The sequence below is a fragment of the Podarcis raffonei genome, chromosome 3, assembly GCF_027172205.1.
Source record: "Podarcis raffonei isolate rPodRaf1 chromosome 3, rPodRaf1.pri, whole genome shotgun sequence".
NCBI classification, from domain to species: domain Eukaryota; kingdom Metazoa; phylum Chordata; class Lepidosauria; order Squamata; family Lacertidae; genus Podarcis; species Podarcis raffonei.
The window spans coordinates 25,481,575-25,505,320 of NC_070604.1; the positions used below are offsets into that span (position 1 = coordinate 25,481,575).

The 23,746-nt window shown below is 43.5% G+C and overlaps 1 protein-coding gene across 2 annotated transcripts; it reads right to left on the reverse strand.

The window, feature by feature from the left end:
• UBXN2A (UBX domain protein 2A) lies at nt 1–22,803 on the reverse strand. 2 transcript variants are annotated; one of them, XM_053380862.1, is made up of 7 exons: nt 22,672–22,803; nt 13,866–13,916; nt 8,282–8,420; nt 6,886–6,995; nt 5,517–5,654; nt 2,784–2,942; nt 1–1,236 (listed from the first exon to the last, which is right to left on the reverse strand). In XM_053380862.1, the coding sequence occupies exons 2-7, from the start codon at nt 13,904–13,906 to the stop codon at nt 1,044–1,046; spliced, it is 780 nt and encodes a 259-aa protein (XP_053236837.1). In that variant the 5' UTR covers nt 13,907–13,916; nt 22,672–22,803; the 3' UTR covers nt 1–1,043. The 2 variants fall into 2 exon arrangements, with proteins under 2 accessions (XP_053236837.1, XP_053236836.1); XM_053380861.1 differs by having other exon boundaries at nt 8,278–8,420; nt 22,672–22,796.
• Between the last annotated feature and the right edge of the window lie 943 nt (nt 22,804–23,746).

Below are 23,746 nucleotides of genomic sequence, written 5' to 3' on the forward strand. Positions count from 1 at the left end.
TTCAAGGTGAAAACATGTTCCTTTTATTCAGTGAGACTATTCAGTTGTGACATGGTACGATCTCACAATGAGAACGTACCATTTCATAATGCATGTGTGATTAGTTGTGGGAAAGTGCCCACAAAGCTTCCTGACCTGTGGCAAACTTACAGCTGAACTTTTGAATTAATACTTCTCAAGACAATTGGTTGTTCATCTCATATACATACTTCCATCTCACTAGCTAAAACTACCATCGCAAGCACATGAGTGCAGAAGTTCTAGTGAGATCAGTGGAGTTCAATTTCAAATAAATTTTTCAAGACTGAGCATAATGTATGGATCTAATGGCACAAAATGAGATTAAGGCTGCAGTCCTACACTCATGTAAGTGTAAGCCCTGCAGAACTTTTACTTCTGAGTGGAGATGTATAGGATCGCATTTTAAGACATGAATCGGCAGATATGTTTTCAAGGGAGGCAGCAACTACTTCAGAATTTAGAAACTACTGCCTCAGATGTTAAAATTAGTTTTAGCTTTAAATGTTAAATATTAGCCTCCCATAAATTCTGCACTGTGGCACTGAGAAAACAATAAAGCATATTGGGCTATAGCAGAAAGCAAGAATAGTATCAACCGGCAGTACCTTTGAAAAGCAAGGTGCATTTTTTTTCCAGTTTGTAACTAAAAGTGCGAACAAAAGCCTAGGCATTTCTCTAAAATGCCCCTTTGCAAGACTATCACAGCTATCTAGCTAACAAAACACACAGCTTAAGATGGCTGGCCTGGTGAATTATTGCCCGTTATATTCTACTTAGGTTGATAAATAGAAAAAGAGAATGCACTGGAGTCAGTACAGCACATGCTATATGACTTTTCCAACAAGCGCTGCAGATGTTATACACCACACCACAAATATTGCTATTGATTTCTTTTTGGGGTTACATACACCTCTTGGGCTTTGGTAAAACAAACCCAGCCGAGCAACTGTTTGGTGGGTACCATCTGCTTCTTCTCCAAGACTCCACCGCTAAGGTATCTTAGGCAATCTTCAGAAAGGATGCTAGGACAAACTCTGAAAAGGCTCGCCATTTTTTTTAAGTCTCTGAACAACAACAGCATTTTTTAAATTAGCCTCCTCTAAGGTGAGAGATTCATTCAGCAGCTCGTGAAAAGGAAGCGAGGTGGTCAGTGTGAAAGGACTTCTCCCTTGATGTCCTTGGTAATTTGCTATGAAGTCTCTGACGTGCCATATTCTAGGAAGAAAAGCAAATATATATATTTTTAAGTCTGTGGGTGGTATTCAATGAAGTTTTACTCATCAAGTTGACATATTAAAATTAACAAGCACGAAAAAGTCTGTAAATTTCAACAGGTCTACAATGGTAAAAACCAAGCTGTATACCACCGTTATTTTGAATCATTTAGGGTACAAATACAGTAAGGAAAGGGTGGTTCAGGGAAACAAGTTTTTGACAGAACACTTACATTGCCCAGTGAGTGGCACGTCCACTCAGAATCTAGTTTGTGTCGACTCAGCCTCCTTCACCGCTAGGTTAAGTGTGCAAAATGTTTATGAGAATAAATTCATTAAACATTTGCCAGTTGGTTCAATTGAAGAGAGAAGCTCTGATCTTTGGCAATTCTCATAAACTATCCAAACTGGTATGTAAACAGCTTAGAGTTTTCTTCTTTTTTCTTCTTCTTCTTCTTCACTTTATAAATTTTGTAAAATAAATAAATAAAATATCCAAATGAACTAAGCTGCATACTGATGGATTTACTGTAGAGCTGCTAGTGTCGCTGAGAATATGCCCATCCATTAATAGCAAGAAAGATAATCCTTTATCATACTCAAATCTATAGATTGCCCTTCCCATATAAACCAAATATTGCCACTGCTTTATGCACAACAATCCTATAGGAAATGTAATAACGTGTTTAACCTAAGGTAGACAAAGTGCTTTTCTTTAGAGCCTCTTCAAACTTTCAAATAGGCTGATCCTACGCATGTTTATTCAGAAATCATTCCCAGTAGGTTCAACAGGACTCTCTACATATGCATGCACAGAACTTCATACCAAAGTAACTAAACCTGAGAAATAATAGGAACAGGAGACAAGGGGGATGTTTTGTTCTGTCTGCAGTAGAGAAGAGAATTCTGTCCATCCAGAATTTTCATTGTTAATAAACATATGTCTTCTGGTACAAAGCATGCTTGCAATCAGGGATATCTGTTCATATAGTACCTCCTTCCTTATCCTGCAATACTTGTAAGATGACAATAGAGGATGTTCTAGTGATCTGAACAAAATGATGAAATGATGATGGCAAGGCAAAGCACTGTTAGTCCATATGTGAAACTATGTAAAAACAAGTTCTTGGTGTTATGAAACCAAGAAAGCAGGGTTTACAACACTGGATATAACCCGAACATTGAAAAATATATGATTCTAAGCTGTCACAAATCCAAAGACTTTTTGCTAACTGGCCAGTGCAAAACAAAACAAAACAAAAACAATACTACAAATTTTCATTTTGAAAATGATCATGTTTGGGACTTAAGAAAAATGGTATTAAGTCAAAACTAAATGTCTGGTCTCGATGACTTCATTCTGAAAACCCAGATAGGTCTGAGATTCTTTCCATGGAATTCTTTCCATGTTACAATCTCTTCCTCTGTAAGCCTATATGAACATTTCCCTGGGAGTCCCGTTGAACTCAACAGAGTTTAATTCTAAATAGACATGTACAGGATTGCATTGCACTTGTAAGGGTGTGCGTTAATACGATCGGTTCTTACCTATGAGAAATATTAAAGTTTTGTACTATCCTTGTTCCATCTGCTAGCCAGATCTGGATACTAGTAATGGGTTCTGAATGATTTAATACCACTGTTGGTTTTCTCTTTTCAATTTCTTCTACATCTCTTTTTACTTTAGAAATTATTCTTGGTGTGGCACTGCAAAGTAAAAGAAAACAACATGAACACAAACAAGGTAATATCACCTCTCCAAGAAGGGTCAGGCCACACACTGGCTAGTCTTATTTTCTGATGACTTCAAAATGCTTCTAAAGGCTAGATAGCTTTAATCACGTCAACACCAAATAGATGAAACAATAGCATTTTCACTACATCCTTAAAGGATGTTTAAATTAAAAGCAGACAGAATTTTTCAATCTATTAGGTAACGTTAAAAATAGTGCATTTGAGGCTGGCAGAATAACTCAGGAATAAGCATGTAAAAACTGCTATCTCATTAAAATCACTGTTCTGCTTTTAAGATAGTAGGCACTCTACTATTCCAGCTCCCTCTTCAAGGGAGCAGTGATTTATAATTTGCCTCTTTGTGGCTTTATTGTTTGAAATAGATTCTCATTCTACCTTGCCATGGACTTTATTTGTATTTTTAATGGAAAGCCAGAGATATCACTATTTTAAATCAATCAATCATAATATACACAAGAAATTTGAATGGCAAAATTATGCATGAGAAAAAAACAATTTCTAGAAAATAGAATAAGCTCTATGAATCGATAAGATTTTGTCTACCCATCAACACCTTGAAATCAGGGAGAACTTGTGTATTTTTTTGATAACCCCTTCCAATAAAAGGAGCACACTTGGGTCTGTGCCATTGTCAAGTACAGAACGGCTCCCAGAAGTAGCATTTTAACATTGCAACCTTCCTTCATCACCATACAAACTTCATTTTTAATGGAAAGCATGGGACAGGTTCGCACATGTATGGTGGAGCCAACCTGTAATGGCAGAGGACTATTTCCTAATCAGAAGTAGAGATTATTTTGGCCGGCATCTCCTCTCCCACTATAGGTCACACCTGCGACATATTTACAATGGGACACAGTCCCAATGGATCAGCATAAGGGATTCCCCCCCTCCAAGTGACCTGGTCTGGATAGTGTTCAATATCTCCCAACAACAATGGCTAGTCAGATAAACTGGTCGGTTTACACGGCTAATTAAATATTGTCAGAACAGCAGGACCAATTAGGCATCCTAATGAACTCTTGCCCTGCATTGTTGAAAGGGAATTTGCACAGTGGTGATTGATAAAGGAGCTGTTCCGTTGCTACGGTTGTTGCTATAGCAGTTTCTACATTTACTGTTCTTTTTGGCGTCAATCCTGTACTCACTTTACTGGGAATATGCCTCATTGGACTCAGCGAGACTCGCTTCTGAATAGATGTTTAGAATTAGACAGTTAACATCATTACTAATGATTTGTTAGTTGCTGGTGAGGTAGAACCAGGCAGAGGGCCTTCTCAGTAGTGGTGCCCACCCTGTGGAATGCCCTCCCATCAGATGTCAAGGGAATAAACAACTACAGTGGTACCTCTAGTTATGAACTTAATTCGTTCCGGAGGTCTGTTCTTAACCGGAAACTGTTCTCAACTAGAGGCGTGCTTTCGCTAATGGGGCCTCTTGCTGCCGCCGCGCCGCCAGCACATGATTTCCGTTCTCAACCTGGGGCAAAGTTCTCAACTCGAGGTAACTCTTCCAGGTTAGTGGAGTTTGTAACCTGAAGCGTTTGTAACCTGAGGCGTTTGTAACTCAAGGTACCACTGTATCTGACTTTTAGAAGATATCTGAAGGCAGCCGTGTTTAGGGAAGTTTTTAACGTTGGTTCTTTTATTGATGTCAGGGAACTGCCATCAGAGCCAGAGGCGGAGGGAAGGCTCCAGAGGGATGCCGGAGAGGGTCCCAGCAGGCAGAGAGGCAGCCCATCTGCTGGGGAAGGAAATCAGCGTAACACCAGTGGAGAAGGGGGGCAGAATGGGGAATCGGCGAGGGGGCTCCAGGATTCCTCGCCGGAGACCAGCCGGGAGAGCTCGGGTCCTCCGCTGCCCACACCCACCCTGCGCGGAAGACTTCCGCGCAGGGAGAGTAGGAGGAGACTCGGCGTCAAAGAACTTCTTTGCTGGAAGAAGTTCAAGAAACGCCCACTGACAGATTCTGCCAGCGACTGAAACAGCCACGAAGTGAAGGGCTGTCCAGACAGAAAGGGTTCAACCAGGTAACCTAGCCAGGAGTGGCGGCAACTTACGCACGGGCAACCCCGATAACCATTACAATTGCGTTTTTAATATTCTGTTGGGAGCTGCCCAGAGTGGCTGGGGAAACCCAGACAGATAGGTGAGGTATAAGTTGTTGTTGTTGTTGTTGTTGTTGTTGTTGTTGTTGTTGTTACTACTACTACTACTACCACTACTACCACCCTGTGCTAGTCTAAGCCAACTGCAGCAGTAGCCATCGTAAGAGGGCTAGGTCTTAAAGCAAGTTGCCTATCTCTCTTTTACAAGTTATAATCAAAATCCTGAGAGGCAGGCTAAACCTATGAAAAAACCCTGTTGATATTGTAATCCTATGCATGTCTACTCTGAAGTAAGCCCCGCTGAGTGCTCCCAGAAAAGTGAGTATTGGATTGCAGTCTCAAAGAAGGAAGCAAGAGCAACAACCTTAATTATTTCCCCAAACCATTTTTTAGTTTTATAGAAATACCAGGCTCTTCACCTTCCTAATCTGTAGCCTTGTCCAGAGAAAGGATGGAACGGTGGCTTCCTCAAAGCATACACCTCGTTCTTCTTATCGTCTACCTTAATGTCCACCTCTTCTTTATCACAAATCTTCTGCAACTCAAGAGGCAGCTCCCTGTAAAATAAACATAGAAAAAGTTCCTATGCGTGTGGAAAGTGATATTTTAAAATTTTTAGTTGAAAGGAAAAACTCACGTTAGACACTGTTATAGGAATTCTAAGGTCTCAAATATAGAATAGATGTTGATAATTGCACAAGGTAAACACACATACATAAGTAAGTATATAAACCACATCTAAAATAGTACAGGAGAGCAATCCAAAAGCCATATTTGCTCTCCTAAGGACACTAAATATTTCTTCTGCCTCCTTAATCTCCCTTGCCTGAGAACAGATAGCAATCAGGGGAAGTTCCTGAAAGGATTCCTCTCTTATATCTTTGAACCCCTTTTGTATTAATTGTCATTGTTTGCTCTGCACTGAGGGATGTCTGACCAGCATCCTGATTGTCTAATCAAATGCTGATGTTTTGTGTAAATTGTGTCTGGAATTATGTGAAACTTGCTAAATCCTCAGGAGTATCACATCTAGGCCTGCCTGAGCCACAGTAACACCACCTTACGTGTGATGGAATTTCTGACCGTTTGTAGAGGGGATGACCTCCGTGCCAAAATTCAAACCCTTAAAAGAGATGTTTCTTCTTGGTTCTGGGTCTCTCTTGCCTCCTTGCTAGGAGGGAGGGAACTCAGAAAAATAAAGATCTGCCTTGCTTTCACAGCATCCTGCCTCCAACAATTCTTCTCTGACTGACCAATCATGGACTTAGGGGATTCAATCCCTTGGGGAGTTGGGTAGCAAAAGCCAACCACCCCTATTTTTCTTTATCACCACAATTACGTACGAGCAACAACATAGGCCATGGTTTATGGCAAACAAGGGCTCGTGGTTTGCCCCCTTCAGACAAACTATGAGCTATAATCATGGCTTATTCTTGGGTTCACAGTTCACAGTCTGTCTGGAGCAAGCCCAGGTTCATACATTACACTAATCCTGGAGTGGGGAACTGTCCAGGCACAAAGCAGGCATTCTCAGAGTTCAATCACATATTTCAACAAGGCAAAAACATCCATGGGGGCTGTGAAGGTGGGACAGTGAATGGCATGAGGGTGCACATGGCTGGGGAGAGGGTGCACATGGCTGGGGAGGTGGTATGGTCTAGGAAAAATCCCAAGGGCCAAATTTGGAAAGTTGCATTTGCCTCCCAGGCCTCCTCATCTCTATGCTAAGCCAGAGCAGAAACAAAGCTGTGCTTGTGCAATTTGGCTCAACATACAAAGCTGACTTGCCCTTTTTTAATCGAGTCCAAGAAACGCTTGTTTGCAACATCTGTGTAGCTTCGGAGCTCGCCATCGTTCACCGTGAACCCATTTTTCCATAATTTAATTGTTGTATCAACCTGCAAAGCAAAATAAACTCAAATGAACATTATGTCACAACAAGCAAGCAGCAGGTTCATAAAACATATCCAAATGGAAAGCGGCATAGGAAACAGCCTTATGCCAAGTCATTCATTGGCCCACCAGCTCAGGGTTTATTTACAAGGCCTGGGCAGTGACTCCCCAGGGATTCAGACAGGGCCCTTTCCCACCCCTTCCCAGAGATACCAGGAATTGCACTGGGGAACATTTGTATGCAGAACATTTGCTCAGCTATTGGCTTTGCAACAACTGAACCTAGACCAATCTATATGAGTGCTGTCACCAACAAGGAATGAGTTGGTTTTTAGTATGCACTGAGTCTAGAAAATCATACCAGAACATCTGGATCTGCAGATTTGGAAAATAAAGGGCATGGATATGGGGACACACACACATATATATTCCACCACCCACTTTCCTTATCTTTGTTGCTTGCATTCTGGGTGGGTGGTAGATTTCAAGGGGAGGGTGAGTCCTCTGGAGAGAACAATTTAGCTGTCTCTTAGTGCAGACTCAAGGGACGCGGGTGGCGCTGTGGGTTAAACCAGAGCCTAGGGCTTGCCGATCAGAAGGTCGGCGGTTCGAATCCCCGCAGTGGCGTGAGCTCCCGTTGCTCAGTCCCTGCTCCTACCAATCTAGCAGTTCGAAAGCACACAGTGCAAGTAGATAAATAGGTACCACTCTGGCGGGAAGGTAAATGGCATTTCCGTGTGCTGCTCTGGTTCGCCAGAAGCGGCTTAGTCATGCTGGCCACATGACCCGGAAGCTGTACACTGGCTCTCTTGGCCAGTAAAGCAAGATGAGCGCCACAACTCCAGAGTCGCCCCCGACTGGACCTAACAGTCAGGGGTCCCTTTGCCTTTAGTGCCATCTCAAGTCATTGAGACTGACCTTCCACAGCCACTGCTGCGCTGAACCAGGATTTGGCAGCAATAGCAGCAGATATGTTCTATCCTTATGATAATACTTTATCCTCTTGCTAATTATGCTGTTTTAAATGTGCATTTTATATTTGACTTCCCATTAATTATGTTGCTTTGAATGTATACTTGAATTTGTTCAGTACAGAATAATGTTTTATTCTGGATGGTTTTATTTGATATTTTAATGTAGGTTGTAAAACCACTTTGATTCCCCCCACCTTAAAATTATAATGCGGCATAGAAATGAAATTAAGAAGAAGAAAAAGACAGCTTGTAGTACTGCATACGTTAAAAGAAAAACCTTAAACAAAATTGTACACAACAACTTAAAACTCACATACTCTATTTTTAACTTGAGACTGTTGCGTGCATACAGCTCCGAATTTCTGTGCTTCTTCAAAAAGGTCATCAATAAAAAGATCACAGCCTTTCTGGTCTGCACAATCATGAATTTGGTCATCAGTTCTAGGTTTGCAAGCCCTGCAAAAAAAAAAAAAGGAAAAGGGGGAAAAAAGGAAGGTGCATATGAAACACATTGCTTGACTTAAACCACATGTCTATTGGCCTGTCAGTTATGTTAAATCTGAACCAAACATTCTTGTAAGCATTCCAGAAAATTATGAGTGTGCACCTTGTCCTAAATACTGCGGAGTAAGATAGGAGTATCATAGATCAGGCCAGCCATAGAACAGGAGGCTCACAAATCCCTAAACACCAGCAACAGCTAGTTATATATTTTTTGAAAGTATCTTCCGCTTAACAAGGCAGCCTCAGTAACGTACCTGGAATCAGAAAAACCACTTCAGTCCTCCAAATCAGATGAGGTAGCTAACTTTTGGCACTTGCACTCTATAATGCCCTGCTGTGTAATACAAGTCTTCTTGCATTCTATAATGTCCCAGTTCAGATTTATAATTTTTGTTCAGTGGTGTTTCTGGTTATATTTCAACCCAGCTACCAAGTGTCACGTATAAGGCCAAATTTGGTGGGGTGGGGTGTGCAGTGGGGGAATTCATATGCAAAAGGAGTATGTACCTGTCCACGGGCTGCTTCCAAGTTAGAACCAGATTTAATGTGGCCTGGCAATTGGCTCATTTTGATATGAACAATCTAGATGTGCTTCACGTTCCTTTGTTAACTGTAAGTGTAGCTATCCTGGTGCATCGACTCTCAGGTCACTGTGGCAGTCTATTACTTGCAGTAAGACAAGAGGACTAAATAGGTGTCATTTTAATGGGCCCTAGTTTATTATCTCTTTATGTTTTCGAATGCAAGCCACCTTGAGTTTCTTTGAAAATCAAGCGGAGTGTATATGTTATATATGAGGAGGGCAGGACTGTTAACATGTGGTCCGTAAGATCCTGCCTTGCTGCAGATTATACTAGAAAATTATCCAACCTTTCTCAACTTCTTCTCGTGTTTCAGTCTGCAGATTTATCTCCAGCTCCTTCTCTCTTATTTATAAAATAGGGTTCCTGGTCTTTAGTCGAAAAATACTCTTTGGGTGACAACATTAGCAAGTAGAGATATCCTTCACAGTCAACTATCTAGTAACACTGTGTTATGTTGTTGTTGTTGTTGTTTAGTCGTTTAGTCGTGTCCGACTCTTCGTGACCCCATGGACCAGAGCACACCTTTAGCTTAAGAACAGACCTAAACTAAGCATTACTGAAGGGTAGTCATTGTGTTTATATGTAATATATATGTGCACATTTTTTAAAACAACAACAAACCTGGAGCACATTTAATTATTGATCTTAATAATTCTAAATAATTAAAGAACTTAAGATGGTAATACAATATGCATGTCTGAAGTGGTCCATTTATACTTTATGCATAAACAAAGATCCACAATGCAAAAGCGAGTTAGACATTATACTGATTAACAGCTCTATGGATAATTTACTTTACAGTGCAATCTTATGTGTGTTTATTCAGAAGTTTGTTCCACTATGTTCAATGGGGCTGTAACAAACCCCTATATTCTGATGCAGACCTATAGAGTATCTGGGATTCAGAAGTGCTCCAGAGGAAACCGTGTTTTGGATTTTGTGTCCAATACGTTTTCTCAGTTTCAAATGGTTTTTTTTTCTCCTTAGGCAGAGAATAGAGTGAAGCCCCTTCTCTTTCTGCCTCTTCCAAAATAAACTTTTTATAGAATGACATTTGGTTAAATTGGTTTTTTAAAAATAATAATCTCAGCTTGACTGAGGCTTCCCAAACCTGCATGGGTTTTTTTTTGCAAGGAGTCACCAGAAAAAAAGCAGCCACTGCCAATGAGTCTCTGCAGCTGCCCTTGTTGCATGTCCTGCCTGGCCTGCTCCTTTGGCTCCTTGTCAAAAGAGCATTTTCCTCCTGGGGTGGATTTTGAACCCTTGCCCCAGGAGGTCTTTGCGCTCTCTCTGCAGACCCCCTGCCTTGGGAGCTCTGTGTGTGCCACATTGTGTAGGCCAGCCTTTCTCAACCTTGGGTCCCCAGATGTTTTTGGCCTACAACTCCCATCATCCCTAGCTAGCAAGGCCAGAGCTCAGGGATGATGGGAGTTGTAGTCCAACAACATCTGGGGACCCAAGATTGAGAAACTCTGGTGTAGGTTCTCCTACCTCCCATTTCTGTATTGGGTTCACAGAACAGCGGCTAGGAGGGCCACGGGTAGATGCCCACTGGGAATGCTGTGGCATTGTATGTTCTGTGTGTTGTGATGGAGGAGGCAGGCTGGGGGCATGCTCCTATCACTGTGACTGTTGTTTAGTTAAAAAGGGCCAAATATTATTATTATTATTATTATTATTATTATTATTATTATTATTATTATTATTCTGCCCTTGAAGCTGACCCAGAAATTCCAGCGGGTGCAGAATGCCACAGCGAGGCTCTTTATGGGGTCCTTGCTGCAGGATCACATTCATCCAGTGCTTTACCAACTGCACTGGCTCCCAGTGGAGTACAGGATCAGGTTTAAGGTGCTGGTTTTGACCTTTAAAGTCCTATGCGGCCTAGGACCCACGTACCTATGGGACAGCCTCTCTTGGTATGCCCACGGAGGACCTTAAGGTCCACAAATGACAACATTTTGCAGGTCCCAAGTCGCAAGGTGGTTAGAATAGTCTCAACTAGGGCCAGGGCCTTTTCAGTACTAGCTCCGACTTGGTGGAACGCTCTGTCACAAGAGACTACGGCCCTGTGGGATTTGACATCTTTCCGCATGGCCTGCAAGACAGAGCTGTTCCGCCTGGCCTTTGGTTTGGACTCAGTCTGACCCTTATGTTTCCCTCCCCTTATGGTTTTGATCTATGGGCTACTTTTAAAATGAGGCTGCATTTTAAATTGCATTTTAACCTGTATTTTAAATTGGTGTCCCCCCCCCCATTATGTTTTTACTGTAATTTTACTGGTGTTAGCCGCCCTGAGCCTGGCTCTGGCTGGGGAGGGCGGGGTATAAATAAAATTTATTATTATTATTATTATTATTATTATTATTATTATTATTATTAAGGAAAGGAAAGGGAAAGAAGCCCTATGCGGTGGTGTATCCAGCTAAATAGTTCCACTAGTTCCGAGCACCACCTCTAAATATTTTCTGGGATTTCCTCCCACTCTTTGAAGCAATTTAGGGGTTGTGCAGAGAGAGAAGAGGGCAGAGAATATACATTGTTCAGCTCCAAGTCCAACTATGCAACTGGATACCACCCATGATCTTTCACATTTACTTGCAAACATATACGCACAATTACACAAAACATTTAAGAGAGCATTTAACGCTCCTAAAATATACTGTATAGGTACAAGTGCTGGGTGCGTGGGTGGGGGTGGGGTGGGAAAACCCATTCATCTGCTCCACAAACAAAAGCTGTTTGGGAAGGGAAATGTTGCTTTTGCAAAGCAAAAGATCAGAAGAGAGCAGCTTTCTTCTTTAACAGCAAGCTTACCTCGGCACTTTATTATAAAGGAGAAGGCTTAATAACGTGGCATGACAGAAGCCATAACGCTCCCTTCAGCCTGCAGCTGCAGCAGCTGTGTCCTTCAAGAGGAGAGGAAACCGTGAACAGGAAGCAAACTAGCCTGACAAAGCATTTAAGGCTCTGCAGGACAAAGGATTTTTAGAACACGCAATGTAGTGATTAAGGCCTTGTTCCAGCCAGGGCAGGTTGAGACTAACACTACTAGCAGCCTGTCTCACAAATTTAGATGTCATCGTATGTGCAGAGTAGCCAAATCATTCAAATGCCAGTGTTTCCCTAGAATCTAGATATATTTACATCAGTGGGCCGATCAGATGGACAGAACCTCTAGGCCTTCTTGCGTCACGCCTGGATCTGTCCACTAGTCCCCAAGCACATCCCCAAATTCAGGTGTTGCGGTCAAATCTTACTCAGAGTAAGCCTACTGAAATTAATGGACCTAACTTAATTTCAATGGGTCTGCTGCTCTCAGGGGGGCTTAGTTGGATACCACCAGTGCTTTTTTTCTGGGGGGATGCAGGGGGACGCATACCCCTAAACATTTTGTGAATCTTCATACCTTTGTCCATTTACTGTATTTATTTTTCCCGATTTGAACTATAAAATGGTATTCTCTTGAGTCAAAATGACAGTACCCCTAAACATTTTTTAAAGAAAAAAAGCACTGGATACCACCCTTCAGCTTTCATTGAGGCACCCAATCTCTTCCCTGCAACAATTCCCCTCTCCCTCTTATTCTGTACACAAGCTCCTTCCTTAACAGAAAACCCCTCTCGCCTAGCCTTCCATGGTAATTATTGTGCCGTCCGTTCCCAAGTTCTCTATGCTATGGTTCATCCCTGCATGGGCTGGAACTTCAGTTCCCAGTTCTTATGAGTTGCTGCCACTGGTTAGGGGATGTCCTGAAGCAGAGGACCTTATGCATTATATCTTGCGCTGCCCCTTATATAATGAAGCAAGAGAAAGATTTTTAGCACCTATAATGACCAGGTCCCCTGGCCAGAACCCCTCTGACATGATTTTATATCTCCTCGCAGACACAGATAAGCATGTGACCTGGCGTGTAGCACTCTTTGCAACTGCCACTAGGAAAATTAGAGCAAATTGTATAGCCAAGGTAGCCACCAACTGTAAAGGAGATGAATTTATTTGACCCTATCTACATCAAGCTATATTCTATCTTTATCACCAAACTCCGAATATAATTGCACATTGTATTAATTAACATTATTTTTTAATATATTAGTGGCCATGTGATAATTTTAGCTTATAAATGTTATTGTTTAATGTCTTAACTTGTATATTAACGTACTATTATAGCTCTGTTTAGAGTAGGTAATGTCTTGATAATATAAATGTTTTAAGTTTTTTGTATCAATCCAGTATATTTTCTTTTAATTGTTGAATGATTCTGTGTACACTGCGGCAGTAAAACTATGTGCAATGAAACTGACTGACTGCTCCCACTTGTGGAAGGTTGGGTAAAGTTAATTGATATTCATCCCTCCTTCCCTCAAAAGCCCTACTGTAGATCTTCCATCCTGGAATAAAGACAGAGAAAGAGAGGAGAAGGGAGACTCCCCTATATGCCTGATGTATCTATGTCAGAATCTGTCTGGACTTTTGCCACCAGGGCAAAAAGCAACACTCCTCTGGAAGCACGGCACGGACCAAATCAATAACAATGCCTGAGTCAGGGCCACAGCCGCCAGACAATTATTCCCAAGAACAGCTGGCTTGATAGCAATATGAAGCCCCCAGCGGATTTGTCCCTCAAAGTATGTGCCTCAAGAATCCGTTCCAACCTAAGCAATAATGGACCCCTAATTGCCCCACGGGTCGCATCTCGACTCCATTACCAAAGGCTTATCTATTAATAAAAAATCAGTTTCGTTGTAAGACCGTATTTAAAAGGCATGAGATCACAAACGGCAAAAATGCAACGTAACCGAAAAATACCCACCATTCTTGTTTCAAAGTTTCAGACTTGTTGACTTCTTGCATTGTGCTGCACCTAGCATTGGGGAGACAGAGAGAGAAATCAATAAAAGCCAAGCAACGCAGATTTTCTAGACTGAGTAAGACTTTGGAACCATTGAAGTAATTTGTTTGAAATACAGATTGCTTTTCCCACGAAGGTCTCCGATTCTTATGTACCGTAATTTGACAGATGTTGACTTTAAAAAAGAACAGGAAGACACTTATGGGTCCATGCACTGGCACTACTCTGATAGTTAACAAACCACCAAGTTCATTATTAATGTCAATCGTCCCTCCAAAAAACATTCCCAACCATAGCAGGGCATGTGAGGGACTGGAACACAAATGGGTACATGGTGTTCTTTTAGGACTTGTGGAAATTAGGTAGGGGGCAGAAGAGGGTGCCAGGCAACTTGCTCCCAATAAAACCAATAATAGCATTAGATCCCACACAATGCACATACCATAAAAGGGAGGCTTGCCTGACTGGCAAATCCCAGTAAACTCCCACTTTGCACTCAGGTAAGAAGCGATATGATTACCACACGTTTGGTTCATTGACACTGTTAGACAACCGTGACTAGAGACAAAAATTCCCCGAAATATGTTCCAATGGAAAACATATATATTGCTCCACCCAATAAAATGGTTTCCCTCGGCAGTGGCTCCCACCCTGTGGGACACCATCCCTTCAGATGTCAAGGAAATAAACAACTACAATGGTACCTTGGTTCTCGAATTTAATCCGTTCCAGGAGTCTGTTTGACTCCCGAAACTGTTTGAAAACCAAGACATGGCTTCCGATTGGCTGCAGGAGTTTCCTGCAGTCAAGTGGAAGCTGTGTCGGATGTTCGGCTTCCGAAAAACGTTCGCAAACAGGAACACTTACTTCCATGTTTGCGGCTTTCGGAAGCCGTTTTGTCCGGGAGCCAAGCCGTTTGAGACTAAGGTACTGTACCACTGTATCTGGCTTTTAGAAGATATATGAAGGCAGCCCTGTTTAGGGAAGTTTTTAATGTTTGGTGTTTTATCGTGCTTTTACTATTCAGCTGGGAGCTGCCCAGAGCGGCTGGGGAAACCCAGCCAGATGAGTGGGGTATAAATGATAAAATTATTATTATTATTATTTATCATCATCATCATCCCTGACAAATGAATCTCAGTCGAGCAACTGGGCACATAGAAAGAGAAATAAGAAGACGGTTGCTATGATTCTTGCATTGCAGAGGGTTGGACTTGATGACCTTTGGATTCCCTTCCAATGCTACAATTCTATGACTGTATGGTTATATGACCAAGAGTGTAGGGAGTGAAGTGTGCACAAAGTCAACTCTCTCACATACTCCTTAACACAACCGTTCCTTTTTCAAGTGCAAACCACTGAGTGCCATTACGGTGGTACCTCGGGTTACATACGCTTCAGGTTACAGACTCCGCTAACCCAGAAATAGTACCTCGGGTTAAGAACTTTGCTTCAGGATGAGAACAGAAATTGCGTGGCAGCAGCGGGAGGCCCCATTAGCTAAAGTGGTGCTTCAGGTTAAGAACAGTTTCAGGTTAAGAACAGACCTCCAGAACGAATTAAGTACGTAACCAGAGGTACCACTGTATTAATGTGCATCCCCCCCTCCCTGCAAGTATCCATCCACTACTCATAAATATCCTCTAATTCAGGGGTCAACAGTGTCTCCAACGCCGATTGTGTGGCGGGCCGGAAAGCGTATGCCCATACGCTATTTCCAGGTCGGAGGAGCACCGTAAATAGCTTGTGCGCATGTGCGTGGGCCTCCTCCAACCTTGATGTGCACTGGAAATAACACTTGCGCATGCGTACAAGCTATTTCTGGTGCTCCTCCAACCTGGAAGTCGGCAGCCGCACAGCGCAGCGCCGGTAAGAGTGGGCAGCGGGCAGCGCTGCAGGCTGGATAAACAAGTCCCTTGGGACTTATCCAGCCCACGGGCCTTAGTTTGGGGACCCCTGATGTAACTGATGCCCTATGCATATGAGAAGCATGGATCCGCAAAGAGACCAAGAAGTAAAAGTAGTGAGTTGCCAACCACACAGCCGTGATATTGCTGTACTATCAGTGTCATCCTCTGTGCAAGTGTGTCTTGTCTGAGGTTGACACTATGATGAATAGAATAACTGCTCCTGTCTTTCTTGTTCTTTGAACATTAATATGTGTTAAGTTGCCGTCGCACAAGGATAGGCCATCAATTAGAGTCTGTCTGTGTAGCCAGCTGCAACAGCAGAACCAGCAGATTGGAATTGGCACTGTGTCCTTATATGTGACACATTATTTAAAATCATTGTGCCAAGCTACATGGTATATAGGAGGTGTGTGGCCAGAACTCTCTTTTAAATGAAACATACCATGGGTGGTTGCTGATTTGACCAAGAGGAAGGGAATGTTTTCTCAATCAAAGCTGCCATCACCCCTCAAAGATTCTGTAGGTAAAACAATACATCTCCACTCATGGCAAACATAAGCTCAGGTTTGGAATAAATCACCATCATCATAATATTGATAAAGGTATTTTATAACTTATAGGTGGGAAATGGTAGCAAGCACCAAAAGCACAATAAAAAGAATGAAACATCCATTAAAATATAAATATACATGGAGAAAGAACCCCGATATTGTCAGCTCCCTGTGGCTCCATTTCATTAAAAAAGAAAACATTGGGGCACCCAACAACAGATCTTCCACATGGTACTTTGGCCCACTGAAAATTTAATACCTTGGTAGCATGAGAGTCCACAATGGCATTACTTACAACAGTGGAAACCATGTCCTGCGCCACCACAGCTGAAGTCTAATTTACCAACTGTTTCCCTGCCAACATGGAATGGCTGGCATAGGTGTGTGTTTGCCCCAGTGGTTATGCCCATGGACAAGGGGGCTACTGTCTCTTCTAGCAATGTACTTCCACAAAGAAGCAACACTTGCATGTAGCTCCTAGGTACAACACTAGGATTTATCACCCATGTGCCTTCTTACACCATTGTCCGGAGCACACACTGTGGTGCTTGTGTGGCAGTAGGCTTGGGGTGTATATTTCATCAATGGTCTTTTCTGTGTCTCCAGGCAGAAAAAAGCTACAATACAACACAGAGACCGCAGGATATCCCTTGTACATATAATTGCAAACACAGAAATAACAGTGTAACCCAAACAAGAAAGTATGGCACCTCTCCAAAATATGCAGGGACCATGCCAGAAATAGCTTACATCTTCATCTGATCGGTATTCATACGCCCAGGAAGAAAATTCTTGGTTATCCATAATTATAAGAGAAATCTGCTGCTGGGCCCATAAACGAACGGGAGCTTGCTGTGCTTTCCAGAACATTTTGCCCAAGGCGTGGCAAGCCAGGAGAGCTTAAGAAGCGGCTGCACTTCACATTTCACAAATTAACAGCAGCAAGCTAAACACACGCACAATAGCTAATCAGAATACTGTTTTGTGTTCTGGAATCATGTAGGCTGGAAGGGTGCTGTGCATAAATTAACCCAAATCAGGTCAAAGGAAACTGGTAACTGCTTGCATGTACAGTCATCTTGAGGGACTGGGAAACAGAATTCCCATCTATCTCCCTAGCCCAATCCATATGTGTTTTCATGGCACCAACAGGCAATGTAATGCAGCTAGACTTGGTTCTCCTAGCCCAGAATGGTCTGGAGCACTCTTCTAGATAAGCCACTGGCAGATGTAACACCCACAAGACGACCAGCAGCTTCCTAGATAGCAAGAAGGAATTCTATTCCTTGGGATGGCTCTGTAGCTGCGAAGTGTGAAATACATCCTTATTCTAAATCTAATCAGTTCAGCAAAGAAGATGCGCAGAAGAATTAGGGCAGGCGCCCCCAAACTCGGCCTTCCAGCTGTTTTGGGACTACAATTCCCATCATCCCTGACCACTGGTCCTGTTGGTTAGGGATGATGGGAGTTGTAGTCCCAAAACAGTTGGAGGGCTGAGTTTGGGGATGCCCAAATTAGGGTAAAATTCAGAGAAGGCCCACATGGGAAAGAAAGAGCGGGATTTCCACCTGCTAAAAACAGTGCCACTACTAGTAGGCATAGCATTTTGGCCAGTTTGGTACCAGTGGGAGTCCCACTGCCACCAAGGCTACCGGTAATTGCAACGTGGGGAAGCAGATTTTTGTTGAAATCCAAGCTGGGGAGGTAAGGGTTAAGCCTCTCCATCCTATGTGCTGTGGTCCCAGTGAAAATCAGCCCCATGCTTAGTATTAAACAGCAAAAATCAGAAGAAATTGCTAAAGACAAATGCCCTTTGGCAAACACACCATGTTTGCTTTTCCCTACTTGTTTGAAAACTAAGCACTCTTAATAAAAAGAGCCTTTATTTTTTTTTAAGTAGAAAATAATATTCTGAATTAACAGAAGCCATTTTTAAAAAATAGACTTACTACTTTGGGCGTTCTCTTCCCTTTTCTCTCCCCCCCCCCTCCATTTCCTTCTCACTACAATTACCGGTAGATTCATCCATCCAAATTTATATTTGTTGTTTTGCTGCTAGGATTATTAGCAGCAGTTCAGAGTCATGCCATCAGCACTGCAACACCAGCCAGTTCCCCTCTTAAAGGCACACCTGTCAATAAACCTGGGTATTGAACAACCCTACTAGATAACTGAGCAAAACATTTCAATTTTCAAAATAATCATGTTCAAGCATAACAGCTTCACCAGGTTAGCTACCGATAGTGGAAGCCCGAGTACTAAGATGGCTACCTTATTTTTGACATTACCCCTAATATGCTCAATCTGAAACACGTCAGGATTTGACGCTTGCTCTCTAAGAATTTTGATACTTACGTAACAGCACAGTTCTGAAGGCACATAGACACACTGCCTTAAGTAGGGCTGACCCGCTAGTAAGACTGACGACCTAAGAGTGCTAGCCTATACTTGACTGCCTATATTTGTCTACTTAGAAGTAAGCCTCGTTAAAATCAATCAGACTTATTGCGAGGTAAGGATTGCAGTCTTAACTGGCTTTTATAGATCATACTTGATGGTATGGGATAAATCCTTTTGGCTCTTTCTCTACTTTTACAGTGAAATATTTAAATTAGAAAATGTCATTTTATGCATCATTTATTTCAGCAATTCATCATCTCTCTCTCCCCCCCCCCTTCTGCAGGTGGGGCTTGAGGTAGAGACTGGCTTACCTAGCCTACTTCCCAAAATCATAGCAGACTCCAGATCTGAACTGGGATCTTCCCGATTCATAGCTCAAGTTTCTGAGCTACAGCATTACATCCAATCAGCTTTACCATCAGCAGGTACTGACAGATCTTCCAGGTGTCAACAAAAACAAATTATTGCAGAACGTGCTTCCATGGGCCAACGTCAACATTTATAGACAGATGAAATGAATTAAGTAGTACAAAGAGAAGTCTCTTCCCCACCCCCACCCCCAATGCCATGCATTTGTTTTTCTAACAAAGTGAGGCAAAAAAGTCAAGCGATAGAGCACAAATATATGCAAATCAAATGTGTGCACGATCAACCTTTCTGTAGAATTTTCTCTAGCGATTTCCAGCACCTGCGGCAACCAATTTGTACAGTCAAATTTGCTGAATGCCAGTTGGTAGCATCACATTGAAGTCTTCCTTTGAAACTTACTTTTTGGTTTAAGAATATCCTGTTGCTGGGATGAGGAACCTGCAGGTCTCCAGGTGTTGCTGGACTCCAACCCCCATCTGCTCCAAGCAGCATGGACAACGGAACGCTCAAAGATCCATGACTGTCTTAGAGAGAATGTCTCAGAAGACTTAAATGCTCTCCTACTGGCTTCTAGGTATAAGCATTTATTGTCTAATTTGAGTCCATTTAACCTCTTCTGCAAAGGATGACCTGCAGCCTATAGGGCATCCTCCAGAAGCTATAGAGTGCAATTCCCATCACCCCTGGAGAATCTTGGAAGGGACCGATGGGAGCTGCAAGCCAGAAACATCCACAACAGCACTATGTGGCCTGTCAACAGGAGGGAACATTAGCGGAGAATGGCCTGCATCCATGCCCTGGATCACAGATGAACCAACTCCCAACGGCATGGCTGGTGTTGTGTGGTTCCCCAAGAGTGTTGCGCAGCAGATAATGTGTTTTAAACAGCATATAAATCAGGCATGGCCAGACTTGGCCCTCCAGCTGTTTTGGGACTACATTTCCCATCATTCCTGGCCACCGGTCCTGTTAGCTAGGGATGATGGGAGTTGTAGTTCCAAAACAGCTGGAGGGCCAAGTTTGGCCATGCCAAAAAGGAAACATTAATACCCCCAGCAACTCATTGCATGGCCAGAATGCAGGCTATGGTGTGACCAAAGCATCATGCAGTTCCTGTATCTTGTCATGTTTGCAGCTACCCTGACAACGATGAATCATGGTGCAAAACAACAACAGAGAAGGGAAAAGCAGCAGGTTGTCATGTTTCCCTTATATGTCTTTCGCCACACATTTGCATTACTTCTACATCTGTGCAAAGGTTCTCGGAAAATCCCACTGCAATGTCAACAATCCTGTTTCCAAGCTACACGAGAGAAATAGCTTTGCCACTAAGGTTGTTATCCAGCCACCCCCTTTAAAGATGTGGCTATATGAGCCTTCTGGTAAAAGGCAGAAGGGACATGGGGACACCATACTAACTTCCATTTACCAATCTAACTTGTTAATGTCTACACACTAACTAGTAACAGCTCCTCGGGGTTTCAGATAGGGGTCTTTTCCAGCCTTTCCTGGAGATATCAGGGCTTGATTCAGGAACCTTCTACATGCAAAGCCCATGCTCTACAAAAGGCATCCCCAAACTTGGCCCTCCAGATGTTTTGGGACTACAACTCCCATCATCCCTACCTAACAGGACCAGTGGTCAGGGATGATGGGAATTGTAGTCCCGAAACATCTGGAGGGCCAAGTTTGGGGATGTCTGCTCTGTAACTACTGAATCATAGAATTGTTGAGTTGTAGGGGACCCCGCAGATCATCTAGTCCAACCCCCTTGCAATGCAGGAAACCTGCCCAAAGCTATCCCCGGGTGGGCTTGAACCACCAACCTTCCGAGATGCAGCACTAGCAGGCTGTGACAATTTTTAAAATATAGTAAACACTACAACTAAACCGATTATCCTCAAAACAGCAGCCCATTGTTATAATAAAGGACAATGCTGCTGGTTGCCACCTTGAAAATTTTCATAGTAATATTTAGCATGGTGGCGCTGCGGGTTAAACCACAGAGCCTAGGACTTGCCAATCAATAGGTTGGCGGTTTGAATCCCCGTGACAGAGTGAGCTCCCGTTGCTCAGTCCCTGCTCCTGCCAACCTAGCAGTTCGAAAGCGGGAAGGTAAACAGCGTTTCCATGAGCTGCTCTGGTTCACCAGAAGCGGCTTAGTCTTGCTGACCACATGACCCGGAAGCTGTACGCCGGCTCCCTTGGCCAATAAAGCGAGATGAGCGCCGCAACCCCAGAGTCGGTCACGACTGGACCTAATGGTCAGGGGTCCCTTTACCTTTACCTATACATTTTAGTACTGCGACTGAACAAACCGCACACATAATTGCAATAACTCTTATCAGTAGGCTATATTGCCATCTGCATGGAAGAGGCAACTGAGAAGTTTTGAAGCAGCTGTTGTGACTGCTGCTGCTCCACTTCCAAGCGCGGTTAACAGTGCTGGTTTTTATCTGAGACTACAACTCCTGTCATCCCTGACCACTAGTAATGCTGGCTGGAGCCAATGGCAGATGGAAACCACCATCTGGAGGGCCCCACGTTGCTCTTAACAGCTAGCTGAAAAATAAATTTAAAAAAAACTGACAGCAAAAAGGCCACAGATGCTTGAACTTTGCACCTAACAAGGAAGCGCAAACAAGACAGGCTTATTGGGTCGTTGTTTTTATTTTGAGGTTTTATATTTTGATTTTGTTCTGTGAACCGCCCTGAGACCTCTGGGTACAGGGCGGTATAAAAATTCAATCAATAATATAAGTGAATGTGTAGAGTGCTATAAAACCTCCGAAAACCCCAGTGGTCAAAGCCAGGTGCATTTTTACCCAGATCAGAAGTTTGGTGGCTGCAATCCTATTTATTATGCGCGCTTGGGAGGAAGCGCCACCTAACTCAATGGGAACGACCTTTAAGTAGACGTAAGGCGAGGAGGATCGGACGCTACAACCAAACTACATTTACCGATCCACTGAACGGGGGCGAGGGGGCTTACTCGTGAGCAAACACGCTTCCGGACCTGCCTGTAAGGGTTTGTTTTGGGGGGGAGGGGGGACACTGGGGGAGAGACAGACAGCTCCTTGCATAACGCAGCAGACGCTATAAACTTTCTGGAACTTCAGACACCAAAACCTACAAACCCGACGGGGCGATCTCGGCGCAGCCCAAGAAGCCGCTCCATGGTCCCCGGCGCAGAAAAAGGACAGATCGCCGTCGGCCCGGCGGGTGCCCACCCAAATCGCCCAAGTCTCTTTCCCTCCCACCCCGGAAGCCAGAAGCCCCTACCCCGCCTCTCCGGTGGAACATCGACCCTTCCCGCCAGGAGAAAAGAGACGCGCATTCCTTGCCTGCGCGCAACTTGGCCGAAGCCCCGAAGTGCCAAGTCATGCTGTCGCCCCGGGATGCGCCAAGCCCCTGACCCCCGAGGGCACCGCCGGGAAGAATTATCCGGAGCTCCGTAGGGGATGGAAACCCCCCCAAACCCGGTTGTTTCCTTCGCCGCCTGCCAGAGGCCCGCCATCCCTTCGCTCTGGCCCTTACCTGCCGCCCCCTCTGCGGGAGGAGAGCAGCCCGATCCCCGCCAAAGCGGCCGCCACGCTGCAATGTTTCCCTTCGATTGCGCTATAGCGCCGGCGGACGGCGAGCCGGGCAGGGGCGGCACCGGCGGCTCCTTTTTTCCGCCCACCAAAGAGGAGGGCCCTGGCGGGGGCGGAGCGGGAGAGGCGGCGCCAGGGGCTCGGGGGCGCGGCGCCCGTCGTTGCTCAGGTGTCAATGGCGCGGTATATATTTCTTATTTTCACAAGAATTACTTTTTGTACAGTTGCTTTTTAAATGGATATTCTCAATAGATACCTATATAAATATAGGTATGATGGTGATGTGCCCCCTCAGCTTGGTGCCCTGTGTGGGGCAACTGCCCTAAATCTGGGGTTGGAAGAAAATAATAATAACAACAACAATAATAATCATTATGCAGAAGAGGGGTTTTAGGCAGCAACGAAATTGCCTCTGCCAAGCACCCCCTTTTCTGCATAACTACTGAGAGGTGCAGGAGCTCTGCCTCTTTCGCACCTGGCCATCCCATCAAGAGACAAGGAATTTGTGCGTGTGCTTTTATTACATTTATATACCATATTTTCTTCCCAGAGGCTGGTTAAGAGGCAGCCATCATCCCAAGGTGAACAAGTGTGGTCGATGACTGAGTGGGGATTCTAAAATCCCTGGTCTCCCGGGTCCTGAAATTCTATTTTACTAAAAAGTATAAAAAGTTATTTAATTTTCAGATTTTGAAATTTACAAACGTCAAACAATCAAAACAAGAAGAGAATTCAGTAAATTCCAACGGACTTCCCTGCTCCCTTTTGCGGGTTATGTTAACTTTTTTCCTTCTGCACCTTCTCTATGAATCTCCAGTACAACCATAGCCCAACAAGTATCATTCCAACCCTACTCGTAATTTTAATTGTTTACAATGGTGTGCTTTTTAAGGTAAATGATATATTTCTCCCGTTCCTTATTTAAAATGTTAGTCTCCCTGGTTTCTAATTCTTCCCCTTTTTCTTTTCTTTTTTGCTATTTCAGTATAACCCATCAGTTTAATCTGCCATTCTTCTCT